The sequence below is a fragment of the Kogia breviceps genome, chromosome 11 (assembly GCF_026419965.1).
Source record: "Kogia breviceps isolate mKogBre1 chromosome 11, mKogBre1 haplotype 1, whole genome shotgun sequence".
Taxonomy (NCBI): Eukaryota; Metazoa; Chordata; class Mammalia; order Artiodactyla; family Physeteridae; genus Kogia; species Kogia breviceps.
The window spans coordinates 96,711,181-96,729,774 of NC_081320.1; the positions used below are offsets into that span (position 1 = coordinate 96,711,181).

At 39.1% G+C, this 18,594-nt stretch overlaps 1 protein-coding gene across 2 annotated transcripts in view; it reads right to left on the reverse strand.

The window, feature by feature from the left end:
- Positions 1–18,594, reverse strand: part of TAF1B (TATA-box binding protein associated factor, RNA polymerase I subunit B) — a 59,395-nt gene that overhangs the window by 12,162 nt on the left and 28,639 nt on the right. For both annotated transcript variants that reach the window (XM_067008168.1, XM_059078382.2), the window contains exons 9-11: positions 5,659–5,806; positions 863–1,040; positions 245–291 (exon numbers count right to left, since the gene is read on the reverse strand). In XM_067008168.1, the coding sequence (XP_066864269.1) occupies positions 245–291; positions 863–1,040; positions 5,659–5,806 (373 nt within the window). The remainder of the gene's footprint in view (positions 1–244; positions 292–862; positions 1,041–5,658; positions 5,807–18,594) is intronic.

An 18,594-nucleotide genomic window follows, 5' to 3' on the forward strand; every position in this document is an offset into this window, starting at 1 on the left:
TATGGCTAGTGAGTGGGAGCTGGGAACAAAAAAGCAGGCTGGCCTTTACATACAGCAGGAAGTCACTGAGGTTTTTTAGTAGCCTTGAGATATAATTAAATAATTATACATCTAAAACATTGTATATATGTATACATATATGTGTATGTGTATATGTCTCAAAGTTTCTTCCCTATATTGATTGTATCTTTTAATCCACCATTTACAATCACTTTGAATTTGATTGTTAAAAAAAAGTAAGTACCTTCTTCATTCTCTTCATTATATTTCTCAGCAATGTTAGACAAAGACCTGGAGATACAAGTAAACAAATCAATTTGTTTAGAAATCATTTATTGGAAGACAGTTAAATTTTGAATTCTTCTCAAGGAAACGTACAGAACAGTACTTGAAGCTGATGCCAACTTTTAATGGAGAAGCAATCGCTGAAACAGGGAAGGAGATGCTATAAACACTGCCACTCTGTTGGCATTTTAAAATTCTTTTACTTTCCAAAATAATCTTTGAAGGCACATAGTGCCAGAAGCCTAAAGGTATACAGACGAGTGCTAAAGGACTCTTTAGGATTTGTGTATGATGATTCAAAACTCAGGACTCAGTAGAGCAATGAGAAACACGTGTTATCTACCTAAAAATAGGAAGAAAACATGATCCAAACAACCTACTAAGGGAAAGTGAAATCTCTCACAACTGTAGCTGAGCCAAAATATTATGTAAGAAGCAACTGTTGCTACTAGTCAATGTTCTGTTAACACCTGAGAGTGTTTATTTTCTACTGAGATATAGCATATGGATTCCTTTACTCTGAATAATTAGGTAAAAATAATACAATTTTTTCCTCATAAAATTGACATACACTTACCATTCTAAATTGTCATCCAATAAAAAGAGCAGTTTCAACACCACTACAATGACAGCTACAGCTTGTACATCATATTTAACAGTTTTTGCCTTTTTAGCTATAGGATCAAATGTCAGAAAATCCACGTCTCCCATTCCCGTCACTTTTACCACGTGGCAGGTTAAATCATGCATTTCATCTGTTGAAGAATAAAACAGTAAAATGTGAATTAAATTCTTTGGCTAACTAGACTACACTAATGTGTATACCTATGAGACAAGTTTATCTTAAAATATGATACTATGCTAGAACTCTGAGACACACATTCTGTAAATAAAGTAAACCAAGAAATGATATTTGTATAGAAAAATTAATGGTGGAATGCTAGCAAGGAGTATCTTCTCCTATTCTGACTTCCCCAAACATCTGCTATTCACAGGACACATCTTGGCACCTAATGCACAGCCACACATCGTTTTTCTATTGTTTCATCCATGTTTCTCGCCTGTGTTTCTACAGCAATTTGCATTTACCTGAAACTAACTCTCCTGTAAGAGCAAGCTGTGACAATGCACACCCGCTCCCCAGCAGGAAGCCTGGCTAGCACACTGCAAGCCCGGCGTGCATCTCACTAGCTGCACTGCTTTCCCCAAGAAACTAAGTGCTCAGCACAGACTGCATCTGTTACTCAAGGCTGAATAATGTGGGACTTGGAGCCAGAAAATCTACAGCCCATGTATTTAGGCTTTCTAATCATTAGCTTTGTGACTCCAAATTAGAGTCACCTAACCTCAGTTTCTTAATTTGTAAAATGGGTTATGCTGAGGATAAACACTAAATAAGATAGCACAAGTGAATATACTTTGAAAACTCTAAATTACTAAGCAAATTTCCTTACTCACTAATTTAAGTACCCAGGATGTACCACATTCTATTTTAATTAAATTCAAGTAGAATGGCTATTATTTATAAGAGCATAATAAACTGTATTGTATTGAATCTCCTACATGCATTCGGTCATTATATCCTATTGATTCTATTCTCTTAATGTAGTATACAATACTTTAATTTTATAATAGTATATATAATATTACACACAGCATATATATTACCATATATAGTATATAGTATTATATACAGTTTATATTATTATACATAGAATTATTACTATAAAGAACAGCATTTCTTGAAAAATGTCGCCCCTATTTATTTCAAATTAATTATCTCGAAACTGCTTCTCTTATGCCAAAAGTACAGAGTAATAAAAAAGCAAGTGGAAGAAATTACGAGGAAGGCAGCCAGGACAGCAGAGCAAAGCGAAGCGGTGCAGGGTTCTGAACCGGAGCGTTACGTGGCAACAACACTAGCTTTGGAATAGGCAGTGTGTACTCGGCCATCTATTACCAGCAGGCGTCACTCAGCTCGCCTGTGTTTTGTCTATAATGAGAATGCCCACCTGCCCACCCTTCCCACCTTCACAAAGGAGGTGATATAGATGGAGGCGCTTTGGACACTCTGTAATAAAGTTCCCCACAAATCATATACTGATTGTGAAAGCTGTCAGAAACTCTCTCTGGCAGGCTCCTCAGTGCCAGTGTGAGGGACGATACTAAGAAATGTGTTTGGAGTTCGCTCAAAGCCATCAACGAGGCAGTGCTTACTCAGTAAGGGTGTGTGTGACATGCTTGCTAAAACCTTTCTACCTTGTTCCAGAGACGACACTGTCATACATAAAGGCGCTGAGGAGGGGCATTTGTTGCCCCAGTATGCTTAAAACCACTTTTAGCTTTCCAGGAAAGGGCCAAATACACAGGTTTCTTCTTTTTGATCAACAGCACCATAGAACTGATAGTACTGTAGAGAGCAAACTTTAAACTTTGAAAATGGCAATATTCTAGAGGTCTTCTTATAAACTTACGGGTGCTTTGTCAATCAATGACACATTTTACAATATAAATCCTAAGGTGCGGGGACTTCCCTGGTGGTGCAGTGGTTAAGAATCCGCCTGCCAATGCAGGGGACATGGGTTCGAGCCCTGGTCTGGGAAGATCCCACAGGCCACAGAACAACTAAGCCCGTGCGCCACAACTACTGAGCCTGAGCTCTAGAGCCCTCGAGCCGCAACTACTGAGCCCACGAGCCACAACTACGGAAGCCCGTGTGCCTAGAGCCCGTGCTCCGCAACAAGAGAAGCCACTGCAATGAGAAGCCCACGCACAGCAATGAAGAACAGCCCCTACTCGCCGCAACTAGAGAAAGCCCACGAGCAGCAACAAAGACACAATGCAGCCAAAATAAATTAATTAATTAATGAAAAAAACAAAACCCTAAGGTGCAGGGACTATTACATGTTAGTCTGTCGATCTATTTTGTGTGCCGTTTCCCCCCCACAATTAAGTAATACAAACTCAGTACAGGACATTTACAAGATACATAAAGGTAGAAGAAAGGAAAAAAGGCATTGCCACAGCTTAGAAATAGCACTTCAATATTTTGGTATATTTATTTCTAATATTTTAATGAATACTTTAATTTTATGTAGCTATGGTTATATTATATATAATTTTATAATTTGGCCCATTTCATTTTTTATTATAACATAAACATTTGCCATGTTTTATATACTCTTCACAAACATGATTTTAAAAGCTGCATAATGTTCCACTGAATATACATAACATTGTTTACTTAAACATTACCTTTCTGTTGGATATTTATTTCTAATTTTTCAGTATAAATAAGGAGGTCAATAACATTTGTGTATAATTTTTTTTCTATATTTCAAATGATTTCTATTGAACAATTTGTGAGAAGTAAAATTTCTCTATCCTGGTTCTTTTTAATAGAGTCTCCAAAAAGGCACTTAAACATATCAGATGCTAGTAGTGTCTCTCTGCCTATTATAATGGTTTTAATTCTATTTGTTACTCTCAGAAAGAGTTAGGTAAAAAATAGTATTAAATCACACACACTGGTCAGAAAATAGTGCCACCCTCATCTCTGTCCAACAGCACCTACGTGAGCTATAGACACTTTCCATAACCCAGCCCGTGTCAGTCACGTGTTGGTAATTCCTTGTATTCCTTCCATATCTTAGCATTCCCATTATAAGCTCAGGATTTTGGAGTATATGAGAGAACACAGGAGCTTTCCATATTTTGAAAGAACCATCAAAAAAGTAAATGAAAAAAACCAAAATCCAAAACAATAATCTGATCTATGTAACATGCCAAAGTGCAGAAACCAGACTTTACAAATTCTGGAATCTTTTTTTTTTTTTAAATTAATTAATTTATTTATTTTTGGCTGCTGCGTTGGGTCTTCGTTGCTGCGCACGGCGTTTCTCTAGTTGCTGCGAGCGGGGGCTACTCTTCGTTGCGCTGCGCAGGCTTCTCATTGCGGTGGCTTCTCTGTTGTGGAGCACGGGCTCTAGGCACGTGGGCTCAGTAGTTGTGGCACGCAGGCTCAGTAGTTGTGGCGCACGGGCTCTAGAGCACAGGCTCAGTAGCTGTGGAGCAAGGGCCCAGTTGCTCCGCGGCATGTGGGATCTTCCCGGACCAGGGCTCGAACCCGTGTCCCCTGCATCGGCAGGCAGATTCTTAATCACTGCGCCACCAGGGAAGTCCCCAAATTCTGGAATCTTAATCAAATAGCTAGTGACTCCTGAAATCTTAACCAGAGACACACATTCCTTAGCTTAATAAATGATGTATTTGAAAAGTTTAAATTATTTTCCTTTTTAAAAAAATATTTTAAAAATACAGACTTAATATTTACATTTGCGTATATGTTACTCGAATTTGTTTATGTTTATAGTTAAAATTATACCATACATACAGTTTTACATATTGCTTTTTTCATATAACATATGTATTTTCCTCCCCTATTAAAAATACATTCAATCACATTTTCATATTGCTTAAGCAATAATACAGTCACACCATGTTTGTATTTTCTGTTAAGAATAGAAATCCTGCGTTTCTCACATTTCTAGTTTAGCAAGAAATTCAGGAATGGATTCCATCAGCAGATTCCATTCGGGTTACATGTGTCTTGGTATATTGTGAACAACAGCTAGAAAGGCCGTCTTCACATTCTGTGTTTCATCCTACCAGACTCGGACCTCCATTTCTTTTAGGGACTGGAAAAAGCAATATATTAGTGAACAACAAAAATGTTACCACAGATTAACTTCTGGGATTTTTAAAATTAGAATTCTTTATGTAATGATCATGCTTCATGCAAATGAAGAAGTGCTGCTTTTCTGGGGGGAGTGGGTGCCTAGGTAATTAATAACACATACTGAAACATGTGTTACTTTACTTCTACTCAGAAAACTTACTGTAAAAACCGAACATATTCTCTCAAACTTATCCCTCACACCAAAATAGAACTCATTATTTCTGAACAGTGTCCTTTTACCCATTTTAGGTTTTTGTTTGTTTTTGCAGTACGCGGGCCTCTCACTGTTGTGACCTACTCCCGTTGCGGAGCACAGGCTCCGGACGCGCAGGCTCAGCGGCCACGGCTCACGGGCCCAGCTGCTCCGCGGCACGTGGGATCCTCCCGGACCGGGGCATGAACCCGTGTCCCCTGCATCGGCGGGCGGACTCTCAACCACTGTGCCACCAGGGAAGCCCCTTTTACCCATTTTAAATGGTCCAAAACATTTCAAGATAGGATTTTAAAATTAAGCTTCATGTTACTATGGACCCTGTCAGGTGACTCTAATAGTCTCTGATTTGAGAAGATGCAATATATTGTTCATAATAATTTAGTAAGTCAAAGCTTGCTCATTATATACACCACAGACTTACCAGGGAGATTGACTTCCATCAAGTATTTCATACACAAGATGTTTGGATGAAGATAGCAGTCTTCAGTTATGTCTGGAAAACGTGGCAAATCTAAAAATGTGGCAACTTCAATTATTTTTTTATAGATATCTTCATAGTTAGGCCAAGACTGAAATGAAAGAGATAGTCAAGGTAGCAATTTTGCAACACAAATTATTTTAAAAACTACTTTCTGATTTTAAAAGTAATATGGGGACATCCCTGGTGGCACAGTAGTTAAAAACCTGCCTGCCTATGCAGGGGACATGGGTTCGAGCCCTGGTCTGGGAAGATACCACGTGCCGCGGAGCAACTAAGCCCGTGCGCCACAACGACTGAGCCTGCGCTCTAAGAGCCCGCGAGCCACAACGACTGAGCCTGAGCTCTAGAGCCCGTGAGCCACAACTACTGAGCCCGTGTGCCTGGAGCCCATGCTCCACAACAAGAGAAGCCACCGCAATGAGAAGCCCATGCACCGCAACAAAGAGTAGCCCCCGCTCACCGCAACTAGAGAAAGCCCGTGCACAGCAACAAAGACCCAACGCAGCCAAAAAATAAAAGAAATTAAAAAAAAAATTTTTAGAATAAAAAACAAAAAAAATAAAAGTAATATGTATTCATTGAATAAAGCTTGGAACGTAGAGAAAAGCATTAAGGGGAAACGCCCATAAATCCCAAATATTCTCACGAAGCAGTTTTAAAGAGTAATAGTGGTAAATTAAAATTCTATCTGGCTCATAAAACTCTTACTGGCCTTACCCATGGTGTAGTGAAATCATTACTTCTTGTCAATCATGGAAGAATCTGGTATACAGCTGCAACCCAACTGGAGTTACTATGTCGTCATAATCACTCCAAAGCACGACTTCCCTTTCACCCTCCTTCACCGGCACCCTCTCACCAATCTTCAAATTCACAGCTAACAGATTTAGCTCAGTGTTACATAATATTCTCATGCTTCTATGTGAGAGATGACACCAGGGTTTAAGTGTAATAGATAAAAATGTGCAATTCAAACTTCTATTTTCCCACATTAATAGACTATAAGAGTATCTTACAGAATTCAGGAAAATCTATGAGCTAATATTAATAAATTAATTCTGTTCACTTTAAGATCACCCTTGTAGTTTATTGGGTATGCTACTTATATTTCTGCAATTTCCAAACATTCTTCTTATTAATATTACATATAATTTTTCCTCATTTACTCATCCACTCACATAAAAATATTAAATTTAGAGTCTGTTCTATGTAAGATACTTTGGGAAATATAAAGATGAATAAAGTGATCTCTTCAAGGAGTTTATACTCTAGAAAAGGGATCAGTGTACAAAAATAACTATAGGATAAGATAGAAAGTTATCGAGTACTACAAGCAGGATTTTTTTTTTAAGGCTTATGGGATTTCAGAAAAACTAACATTTCCGATATGGTAGGACCCCATTAAAACTAGGCCTGAATACAAACATTCTGGAATCCTGTTTGGCAGTATCTGTTAAAGTTGAGTGTGGACATATTATTCTACAGCAAAGCAGTTCTAGCTACATACACCCAACAGAAATGTGCATGCATGTCCATGAAGAGACATGCACTAGAATGTTCATAACACTATTTGTGAAAGTCCCAAGCTAGAAACTACCCAAGTGCCATCAACAACAGAGTAAGTACAAGAATAACTATCTAGTAAATTTTGATATAGTCTCACAACGGAACATTATACAGCAAAGAAATGAATGCTCTACATGCAACAGTATGAATGAATCTTCAAAACATAATGTTAGAAGAAGTCAGATGCAAAAGAGAATGATTCCATGTATGTAAAGTACAAAACTTAGCAACTCAGCACCGAGCTTCTTTCTAGTCTATACGGTTAGAAGTCAGGAGAGTGATTGATTACTCTTGGAGTCGCAGAGGTAATGACTGCAAGTGAGCATAAGGGTGGAGCTCCTAGGGTGCTAAGAAGGTTGTTTCCTGATCTCGGGGCTGGTTCAGATTATGAAAGTTCATCAGGTTGGGTACATTTGTGATATGTTCACTTTTCTGCATGTATGCCTAGTTTAAAAAAAAAAGTGGTAAGAGAAAGATAATATCAGTTCAGTAAACTATTTTGTGTAACCGAATCACTTCATACATCACCTTGTAGGAGAAATAATCTAATTGACAAATTCAGAGTTGGAAAGACCTTTAAAAGTATATGGTCTAACTTTACAAAATCCCCAGCAGGTATATGTCTAGCCCTTCTTATAAATCTCCAGTGATGGGAACTCAATACCTTCCCTGAGGGTAGTCTATTCCATTTTTAATGGGTTTAATCATTAAAAAGTTCTTCCTTATTCTAAGTAAAAATCCATTTCCCAACAATTTGTGCCAATAATACCATTATGTCATGTCTTGCCCATTTTCTAAATGTGTGAAGGTGTTTGGAAGCCAACTGAAGGAATGAGTATTTCTCTGTTAAATGTTACTTTGGTACATTCAGCTCATATGCAATTATAAAGCACAAGGACATGATTTATAATTGGTACAAGAGTATGCTTATAGGGACTTCCCTGGTGGTCCAGTGGTTAAGAACCCATCCTGTGGGTTTCCCTGGTGGCGCAGTGGTTGAGAGTCCGCCTGCTGATGCAGGGGACACAGGTTTGTGCCCCAGTCTGGGAAGATCCCACATGGCGCGGAGCGGCTGGGCCCGTGAGCCACGGCCGCTGAGCCTGCGCGTCCGGAGCCTGTGCTCCGCAACGGGAGAGGCCACAACAGTGAGAGGTCCGCGTAACGCAAAACAAAAACAAAAACAAAAACAAAAACCAGAATCCATCCTGCAATGCAGGGGAAGCTGGTTCGATCCCTGGTCTGGGAACTAAGATCCAGCACGCCGCGGGGCAACTAAGTCCACGTGCCACAACTAGAGAGCCTGCGCGCCACAACTAATGAGCCTGTGCACTGCAACAAAAGATCCCGCATGCCGCAACTAAGACCCGATGCAGCCAATAAATAAATAAATATTTTTTTAAAAAGAGTATGCTTATAGAAAACAATCAAAGTGTTAACTATGCCTGATTTTACTTTGCCTGAGGTTACAACCTTCTTTGTATTGTATTTATTTTGATACCACTATTTCAATGTCTAAACTCTTGAGTTTTATTAGGAAAAAAAAAAAAGGCTTTCAATTAGCTATATTATTAACATATGATTAATCTGGAGCTGAAGAATACCAAGTAAATTTCTGTCAATCCAAAATAGCAATGTGGCCTTTCAAGTCTTTTTTTAAATGTTGAGACACAGTAATTCTACTTGTACACTAAAATACTATTAACTGTATTCTAATCTGTGAATTTAAAGGAGAAAAAAAGGAAAACATATATTCTGTGACTTCTGGCAAAAGCTCTCTTTTTTCTTTATAAAATTAACTTACTTAGACATCTGCATTTCGCACAAAATCTGAAGCATCTTTTCAAGTTAAAACAATTAACATTACTGACAAGATGTATGGCAACCCTAATCCTTTCAAATAATGAAGGTAGGAGATGAAATTAAGTACTTTTATCTGCAAACAAAACAAACTCTAGAGCTGTGAATGTTCCCCTTTGAAAAATAACCATCTCAAAACACCAATGTAATGGATGATAAATTCATGACAAATAACTGCAAGGTCATTAATGAAAAGGAATCTGGTTAAAAACACCTAATATATGTGTAAAACATCCCCAATGACATCCGCTCCCTTCGGCCTCCGCCTCCGACACCACTTGAAGTGGTGGCCCAACTGTCCCTACGGGGCTGGCTATGGACGAACCTCCCTAGACATCTGCTCCTATTCCAACCAAGGCAGGCCGCTCTTGAACCACGAGCTCAGCAAAGTATCCAACCTTGGGCAGGAGGCCGGGAGTACTGTTACACAGCATTGTTTTAGAGAATATGATCACAGTGTCACATTTTCCTTTCTGTCCCATTGTCCTTAGCCTGGAGAGGTGAATCAGGCTCTAATTCTGACAAGATTGCAAAACATGGATATATAATAATTACAGTGAACATTTAATGACTGCGTTAGAATAGTCTTACTTTGACTTTTAGAAAATGCATGCATGTACAGAACACACCCAAGGAAGGGGTCTCATAGAAGCTGCTGGGTCTTTGTATTTTCATACAAAGCATCTCTGAAAATACTGAGATGGAAATCTCTGAAAATGATGGGGAATCTCTGAGGTCTTAAGTAGAATCAGAGGACGACCAGAGTCCTGTTTAAAACTCAGCACATCTAGTTAAGGTATAACAGTACTTTGTTTGATACTGGTCTTTGGTTATCTGCTAATTAGTCTACTTTTTACCTCAAATTTTTTGTGGAATAAGATGTACTAACAAAAGAACGACAGAAGCAGAGATAAGAAAACTAGTCTGTACTGCTCAAAGCACCATTTCTATCAGTACCGCTTGCAAGATGCTTGCATAAAATATTCCTAGATCCCACACCAGACTTAATAAATCCATCCCTAACACTAGGACTAAGAATCTGTAGTTTAAACAAGCTCTCTACAATATTCTTGTGCAAAAAATAATAATAGTAAGATAAAACGGAGTGGCTCTCAACCTCCTTTTTCTTGTAGCCTGGAAGAGACCCCCAGATGGTCTTACTTCACAAACTTGACAAGAGAAGCACACCCACCGATCCCAGCGACGGAACAAAAGAACACATCAGCTGGTTTCTATTCATGCTGGCCTGGCAGTAGTCATTCTGGAAGGGAGCGGGAGTGAGGGAAACTGAGAACACCTGTTATCGTTACATTCGCCTTAATTTCCCTCAGGTAGATTTCAAACCTGTTGGATTATTACTCTAACAAAGATTGCACAAACAATCCCAAGAGCTACACACGGCCTACAGAGTAAGATGGTGAAAAAATCTAGAGTTTGAAGACTCAGAGTGTTATCAAACCTTGATCCAACAAGACAGTCATTTGGAGAGGCTGAAAGAGTGACTGACAGCTCTGGACGAGTCTTTTTCTTCCTTCAGCCAACAGGACCTAGTTTCACAAAGGGTGTAAGATTGCTCCAAGGCAAAGTGAATCATCACGGCAAAGCGCCACTCAGTGGGTCTGGCTGAACCAGCATTACATCTTCTCTTTTTACTCATTCAGAGAGGATGCTGTTGATCAACGTTCAAAATACTGGAGATGTACTTTGGAATGAATTTCCAGTTTCCTCTTTATTACTTCTTGCTGAGTCTAGTGAGGGATAATGAAATGACTAGTTCTTGAGAGCATTTAGAATTACTGTCAAGGACCATGGTAGAATAACATGTATGTTACATATTAACTGTTAAGAAGTTGGTCTGTGGGTTTTAAAATACATAAAGAAAATCAAGGCTGAAAAGATAGAAGTATCCCTACTGTGTGTTAAGTCACTGGCAGAATAAATTCTATCTGTAATAGAGATAAGTGTGTCTAGGCCCAACCTTGGTTCAAGCGGCAATTTGACTATTTGGTACTCCATATGGAGGTGGTAACCCTGAAAAAGAATAGATTTTTAGTTTATTCTACCAGATGAACTGAAAGATTTTTGCTAGAAGTAACTGATGCTTCAAATCAGCACCACACTTCAGAAACTTGACTCAAAAATAACGCAGCAGAAGAGGCAGAGGCAGAAAAAGAAGAAGGTGGTTATCTTGAAATTAAACACGGACTTCCCTCATGGTGCAGTGGTTAAGAATCCTCCTGTCAATGCAGGGGACACGGGTTCGAGCCCTGGTCCGGGAAGGTCCCACATGCCACGGAGCAACTAAACCCAGGAGCCACAACTACCGAGCCCGTGCACTGCAACGAAGAGTAGCCCCTGTTCTCCGCAACTAGAGAAAGCCCACGTGCAGCAACCAAGACCCAACGCAGCCAAATAAATGAATTAAATAAATAAATAAATTTATTTTAATAAATAAATTAAATGAATACGGAAAATGAAACAGCTACCTACCAGGAGTTGGGAATCACAACTCAGAAAAAGGAGATGGATGGAAATACTAAAACTTAATTTGCACACCTGTCTCCTCTCCTGAACTTTGCTCTTAAGTCACGGTGATGGCAGGAAGACTCAAACTCTTATGGCCTGCTTGTTACAAGAAACAAGCCACATCAATACCTGTACTCTGTATTCCATTACCCTATGTTTTAAAGTGAGTTTTGTCAGATTTGTTGTTAGTGGGACAGAGGGGCCCACTTAAATATTAACAGAACAATTTAATGGAAAGAAACAGTTCACACAGGATAAAGGTTTAAGGGTCTTTAAAGCTTTTTCCCCCCTTCCCTTTGGTTTGTTTTTAAGGTGTGCTCAACTTTCTGGAATAACAAAAACAAAACAAAACCAAACACAGAAGAAAAACAGTCCCGAGCAGCCCCCACACACAAAACTCCACTGGCATTATCTTCATCACCATCTTCTAGAACAATTGCACCTTTTGTCCTTTCTGGTGGAGGTACTGCTGCTGAAGAAGCCAAGACTTGGTCGAGAAAGCTAAGACATGGAAGGAGGAAAGAAAATGCTTCCTTTGTTAATGAAAAGCTGTTTCCACTTAAAAGTTTCAACATACTATGGAATAGTGAATGCACTTTTGTAAGCAAAGGCAAAGCATACAATGAAGAAAAGGTGCCTGTCAATTAAGTAAACAGTCATTTGAAGACATCCCAAACCTTCTCCATTTTTCTTGAAAAGGTGGGGGGAGGGGAGGAAGGGAATATGGACTACTACGAGACATGGCTGAGGATGTGTCTAAAAGGTACAGTAAAAATGACACACAGGGCTTCTAGAGCGCTGTAGATTCATTTAATTATAATACTAAGAAGTCACAAGGCTAGTATGTTTTTTAAAAGACCACAAGGCTATAATAAATTGTTCTAGCATGCATTAAAAATGGAGTGCTTGGGAAAGCATTTTATTGAATTTCACAAATATTCCAGTGAGTTTATTTTCCTTCATGAAGCAATGCCTTAAGACAGGTAAGGACAAGCTAGAGTTTCTGTTACACAACAGCAGGCTCTTGTGATAAACCTGATTACAATACCCTGTCAGAGGTGAACTTCCTGCTTTGCTATTAAAAAAAAAAGTACAGTGCCTCACCCTTACTTATTCTTAGTGTTGTTTTGAAGCAAAGATTCAGCTGAGAAAAAGCTAATGCTACACGCACCTGTTAACCCAAACTTAAAACAAGACTTCCTATTGCAAAGGAAAACTAACAAGGAATAAAAATGTCAGAAGAAATGACAAAGCACTGTAATGTATTATTCATGGAGGAAGGATAAAATGAATTCCACATGCATTATGATTCACAAAACAGTTCAATGTGCATTTTTAGTCTGCTAGAATTATCTTAATGGTTGTAAATCTATCAGCAGTAGCAAAAAATACTTTTTTATGTTCAATGTCTAATCTTCTGGAAGTTTGTGGTGAATACATTATTTTATGTGAAATACAGTCTTGGTCCTGGGGATGCGACCATTTCAGAAACATGCTGTCGACTTGCACAGAGCAAGATAAACCTTATGACTAAATACGAATGTGTGAACTGATGACCCTCTGAACAGGCGACAGTTCTTTGCTTGGGGCCCGGGATCCGAGCTGGGAAAAACCTATCTGCGCCCTCCTTCTTAAGATGTGCCCGTCCTCCAAATATCCTGCGGACTGTGGAACACCAATGTTCAAATTTCACACACCTGCACTAAAGCAGATTCAAAGCTGGTGTCCAAAAGGGTAGACAATCCCCAAACAATTTTGATTTGATTTTGGCAGGGTTACGTGAGTATTTTTGTAGCAGGCTAACCTTTGTCATTATTCAGTTTTCCTCACACGAGTGTAGTAGCACTTGGCTCTCATTCCTTCTCCTGGGAAGCAGAGGTAGGGGGAGAAGTGGGCCCAGCATGCTGGGTACTAGGTAGGGGTGGGCACTGGCACGGGATCAAACTAAATCACAGATATTTCACATGAAATCACTGGTTTCACTTGGCGAGCGTGAGGTATGATTCTCCTAAAACAAGCATCATCAATGTAGCCTCAAACACACATTTCCTGACTAGAGTAATTTACTATTGGTTTCAGTATACTGGTGAACAGCACAAACAACTGATAAGATTATTTATCTCACACACTGGTTTTCATGAGTGATACTGACACACCCATAACTCAGTTTTGTTTTGTTTTTTGTGGTACTCGGGCCTCTCACTGCTGTGGCCTCTCCCGTTGCGGGGCACAGGCTCCGGACGCGCAGGCTCGGCGGCCACGGCTCACGGGCCCAGCCGCTCCGCGGCACGCGGGATCTTCCCGGACCGGGGCACGAACCCGTGTCCCCTGCATCGGCAAGCGGACTCTCAACCACTGCGCCACCAGGGAAGCCCCATAACTTGGTTTTTTAAATGTCCTTGCTTATAAGCAGAAGTTATATCCCTTACACATTTACCACTAAAATATCAGTGGAATGTTTTAATTTTTTCAGTCAAATGCCACTATTTAATAGCCTCTGGGTATATTATATAATAAATACAAAAGCAGCAGTCTGGATGTTTACTACTTAGGTGGAAAAAAATCCCCAACAAATCTATTTGAAATCTTCTCTAAATAAAGTATTTAATTCTGTTTTTCAGCTATTTCAAATCATTTAACCAATACACACAGAGTTCTTACCACGTGTACATAATTATTATATATTAGGTCTTATGTATGATAAAATAGAAGCATTACACATGATTCCTACTCTCAAAGAGTAGTTAGGGATGCAAGAATATACAAACAAAGCCGACTGTTACATCTAGCAGCGTACTCCTTCTCTAGCCCTCCCTCTCTGTGCCTCCCCCTCCAGAGGTAACTAGTATCCTGAATTTTGCTTACCATAAACTTATTTTTTTTAAATAGTTTTATCATGCACATAAATATATTTATATAAATATATTTAGCTTAACTTCTTCTTTGAGCTAAACAAAAACGATACCATACTGTATGTAGCTTCCTAAGTCTTGCCTTTTACACTCAATAGAATGTCTCTTAGAGTCATTCCTGTTGCTTGTGGCTGTAGTTGATTCATTTTCGTAGTTGTTTAATATACCATGTCTGATTATGTCACATTTTATTCATTTTCCTGTTGATAGACATTCAGATTGTTTTCAGTTTTGTTTGTTTGGTTTTTTCATTACCTAGCTGCCTTCTTTAGCCTTTAATCCCCAAACACAAAACTCCATCAATAGAAAACTAGTCAGGTAAATTGTGGCATATCTATACTGTGCAGCTCCTAGAAAAATAAAAAGTTAATAAGTAAATTGCAGTTATATAAGAGAATATCCTTATATCTTAGAAAATATACGCTAAAATATTTAGGGACGATGGGCCATGATAAATGTAACTTACCCTCAATGATTCAGAAATAGAATTACATAGATAGATACATCGATAGGGAAGAACAGCACAAAGGATAAAATAAAACATTAATAATAGTTGAATCTGGGTAAAGGATATATTTTTATTTTTGCAGCTTTTCTATAAATCTAAAATTATTCCAAAATAAAAAGTTTATTTAAAAAAAAGCTCTCTAAGGTACAAGTGAAAAAGATAAAGTGCAACAGTTACTGTTACCAAGACATAATCTCATACATTTTTATGCTTATACTTTCTATCAAAATCTTTACAAGAAATCACTCCCCTAGTTTACATACACCTGTCCCCTCAACTCAAGATTAATTTAAAAATAGTCAACAAAAGAGATTATTACTAGGCAAGTATTTCGTAACACTCAGCTAAAAAGCATCTGAATATTGACTCTATTTCTAAATGTCTAAAAATGAGTATTTATCTTTTTTTTTTTTTTTTTTTTTTGTGTGGTACGCGGGCCTCTCACTGTTGTGGCCTCTCCCGTTGCGGAGCACAGGCTCCGGATGCACAGGCTCAGCGGCCACGGCTCACGGGCCCAGCCGCTCCGCAGCACGTGGGATCCTCCCGGACCGGGGCACGAACCCGCGTCCCCTGCATCGGCAGGCGGACTCTCAACCACTGCGCCACCAGGGAAGCCCTAAAAATGAGTATTTAGAACAATTCTGTTTCTGCCCTTAAAGGATTAACTACTATGGGAATGGACTTCCCATGATAAACAGAGAACTGGAAAAAATATATGAAACAACAGTTTTAGGCACTGGATAACAGGAAGCACAGGACTATATAATTGCTGAGAGAAGAGAAACAAATGGCCCCAGATTACTGCCTGGAGGCAGTCTCGAAGCTGTAGTGCAGGGAGTGAAACAGGGCCCAGTGGTCTTGCTGAGTTAAGCAGACAGAGATTAGAGTTCCTGGAAGCTGAGGTGGCTATAATTTGCAGGCAGAGTACCAATGAGGATAAAACCGCAGAGAGAGAACTCTGGAGGTCTGCAAAGGGGTCCTCTCAAGTCTTTGGCTGAGTACCAATCTGTGCACGTGTGAGAAAAAACCTGAGGCCAGGGGAGAAAAAAAAATCATTGGATTTTTCCAATGAATCCAAACAATTCTCAGAGTTTGCATAAGGCACCAGCTGGAGTGGAGAGACTTCATAATACTGGAGGCTCTGGGTAGAGTCTTCCAAAGGGACATGCTTTAGTAGTGGGGCTTCCTTAGTCTCACAATATAGGCTCTGGAACAGCCATTAAAAAAAACAAGCTTCTAGGGCTTCCCTGGTGGCGCAGTGGTTGAGAATCCGCCTGCCGATGCAGGGGACATGGGTTCGTGCCCCAGTCCGAGAAGATCCCACATGCCGTGGAGCGGCTGGGCCCGTGAGCCGTGGCTGCTGAGCGGCCACAACAGTGAGAGGCCCAGGTACCACACAAAAAAAAAAAACCACAAAAAAAAAAACAAAAAATGAGCTTCTAAATGATCAAACTGACATCTAAGTTACCTAATCATACACCAGAACAAAAATCCAGTATTCAGCAACACAAAATTCACAGTCTGCATCCAATCAAAATTACCAGGAATGCAAAGCAGGAAAATATGGCACATAATCAGGAGATCAGTCAACAGAAACAGACCCAGAAATAACAGAGATAACAAAATTAGTAGACGATAACCTTAAAGCAACTACTGTAAATATTGTCAATAAACTGGAGGATGTAAAAGAAAACATAAACATAATGAAGGAAATGAAAAACATAAGACTAAAATGGAACTTCTAGAAATGAAAAATATAGAATCGGAAATGAAAAAAATACTAGATGGGTTTAACAGCAAATTAGACATTCAAGAAGTAAAGATCAGTGAATCTGAAGATATTATCATAGAAACTACCCAAAACAAAACACATTGAGGAAAAGAAAAAGAAAAGAAGCCTTAGTGAGCTGTGGTCTAACATGTAGTTGCAAGGAAGGAAGGAGAGAAGGAAGGAAGAGAAGGGAAGAGAAAGGAAGGGAAGGGAAGAGAAGAGAAGATAAATCAGACAGTCCTGTAGAAAGAAATATTTTTAAAGTGCTGAAGGAAAAGTACAAACCCAGAATTCTGTACTAGTGAAAGTGTTTTTTTCAAAAATGAAGGCAAAACGAAGACATTTTTAGACCAAAAAGTGTCAAAAGAATTCACTGCCAACAGATCTGTACTATAAGAAATGTTACAGGACTTTTTTAGACAGGAAGAGTGCCAGAAATGGCAAAATGTGGGTAAATATGAAGTAGTTCTTCTCATTTTAATTTCTTAAAAAGATAAACAACTTTTTAAAGCAAAAATAATTCCAACGCATTGTGGAATATCTAACAGGTAAAGATAAAATGCTTAACAGTAAGGGATGGGAGGAGGGAATTGGAAGTGTACATATCCTTGTAGGGGTCTCACACTGTACATGTACTGGTTTATCATTATTTGAGGCAGACTGTGGTAAGGTAAAGGTGAATTTAATAAACTCTAGAACAACCTCTTAAAAAATAGAGGTATGGTTAATAAATCAATAGTGGAGATAAAATGGAATCATAAAAAAAAAATCTTAATTCAAAAAAGGCAGAAAAAGAAGAAACAAGAAATTAAGACTAGATGGGACAAATAATAGTAAGATGGTACAAAACCAGAACAAAAGACCATACAATGAGTAAAAGGCCTAAAGCACCGTAGTTCCAAGTCTGAGACTACCATCTGCATGACCTTGGCAAATCATTCTACCTGTCTGAGGTGTTTACTCACATGTAAAACTGGGAAGATGGTGAACCATACTGATGCAGGGGTTTAGTAAGGATCATAAATGTCTCTTGAATTAAACTGAAAACAATGTGAAGGTTGTGAAGGGTAGGAAAGCCTATGAAAATAATTCCTGAAGTGGGTAAACCGAGGATAATATTTAATATTAATATTTAGTACACTGAAGACCTTCTGATGAAGAGCACAGGGAAAATAACCTTTGAGTACTACAAATAGCGATAAAGGCTCATAATTTAAAGGACAGAAGCGCTGCCATTAGAGACACCTGAAAAGAGATCTAGAAGAAGACTAACACAAGCAAAGGACTTAAAATAGTGCCTCTTGAGGGACTTCCCTGGTGGACCAGTGCTAAAGAATCCACCTTCCAATGCAGGGGATGCAGGTCTGATCCCTGTTCAGCAAACTAAGATCCCACATGCCGCGGGGCAACTAAGCCCATGCGCTGCAACTACTGAGCTCATGCGCCTCAACTAGAGAGGCCGTGTGCCACAATCTACAGAGCCCACACACCCTGGAGCCTGTGCCACAATTACAGAGAGGAAACCCACATGCCACAATTAGAGAGAAGCCTGCACACCGCAACAAAAGATCCTGCATGCCTCAGTGAAGATCCTACATGCCACAACTAAGACCTGACGCAGCCAAAAATTAAATAAATAAATAAATAAATTTTTTAAATGTATGCCTCTTGAAACAACATAATAACTTCCATCTCTTTTCTCCAAAGCAACATAGTGTGCAAATAACAACAAAAAA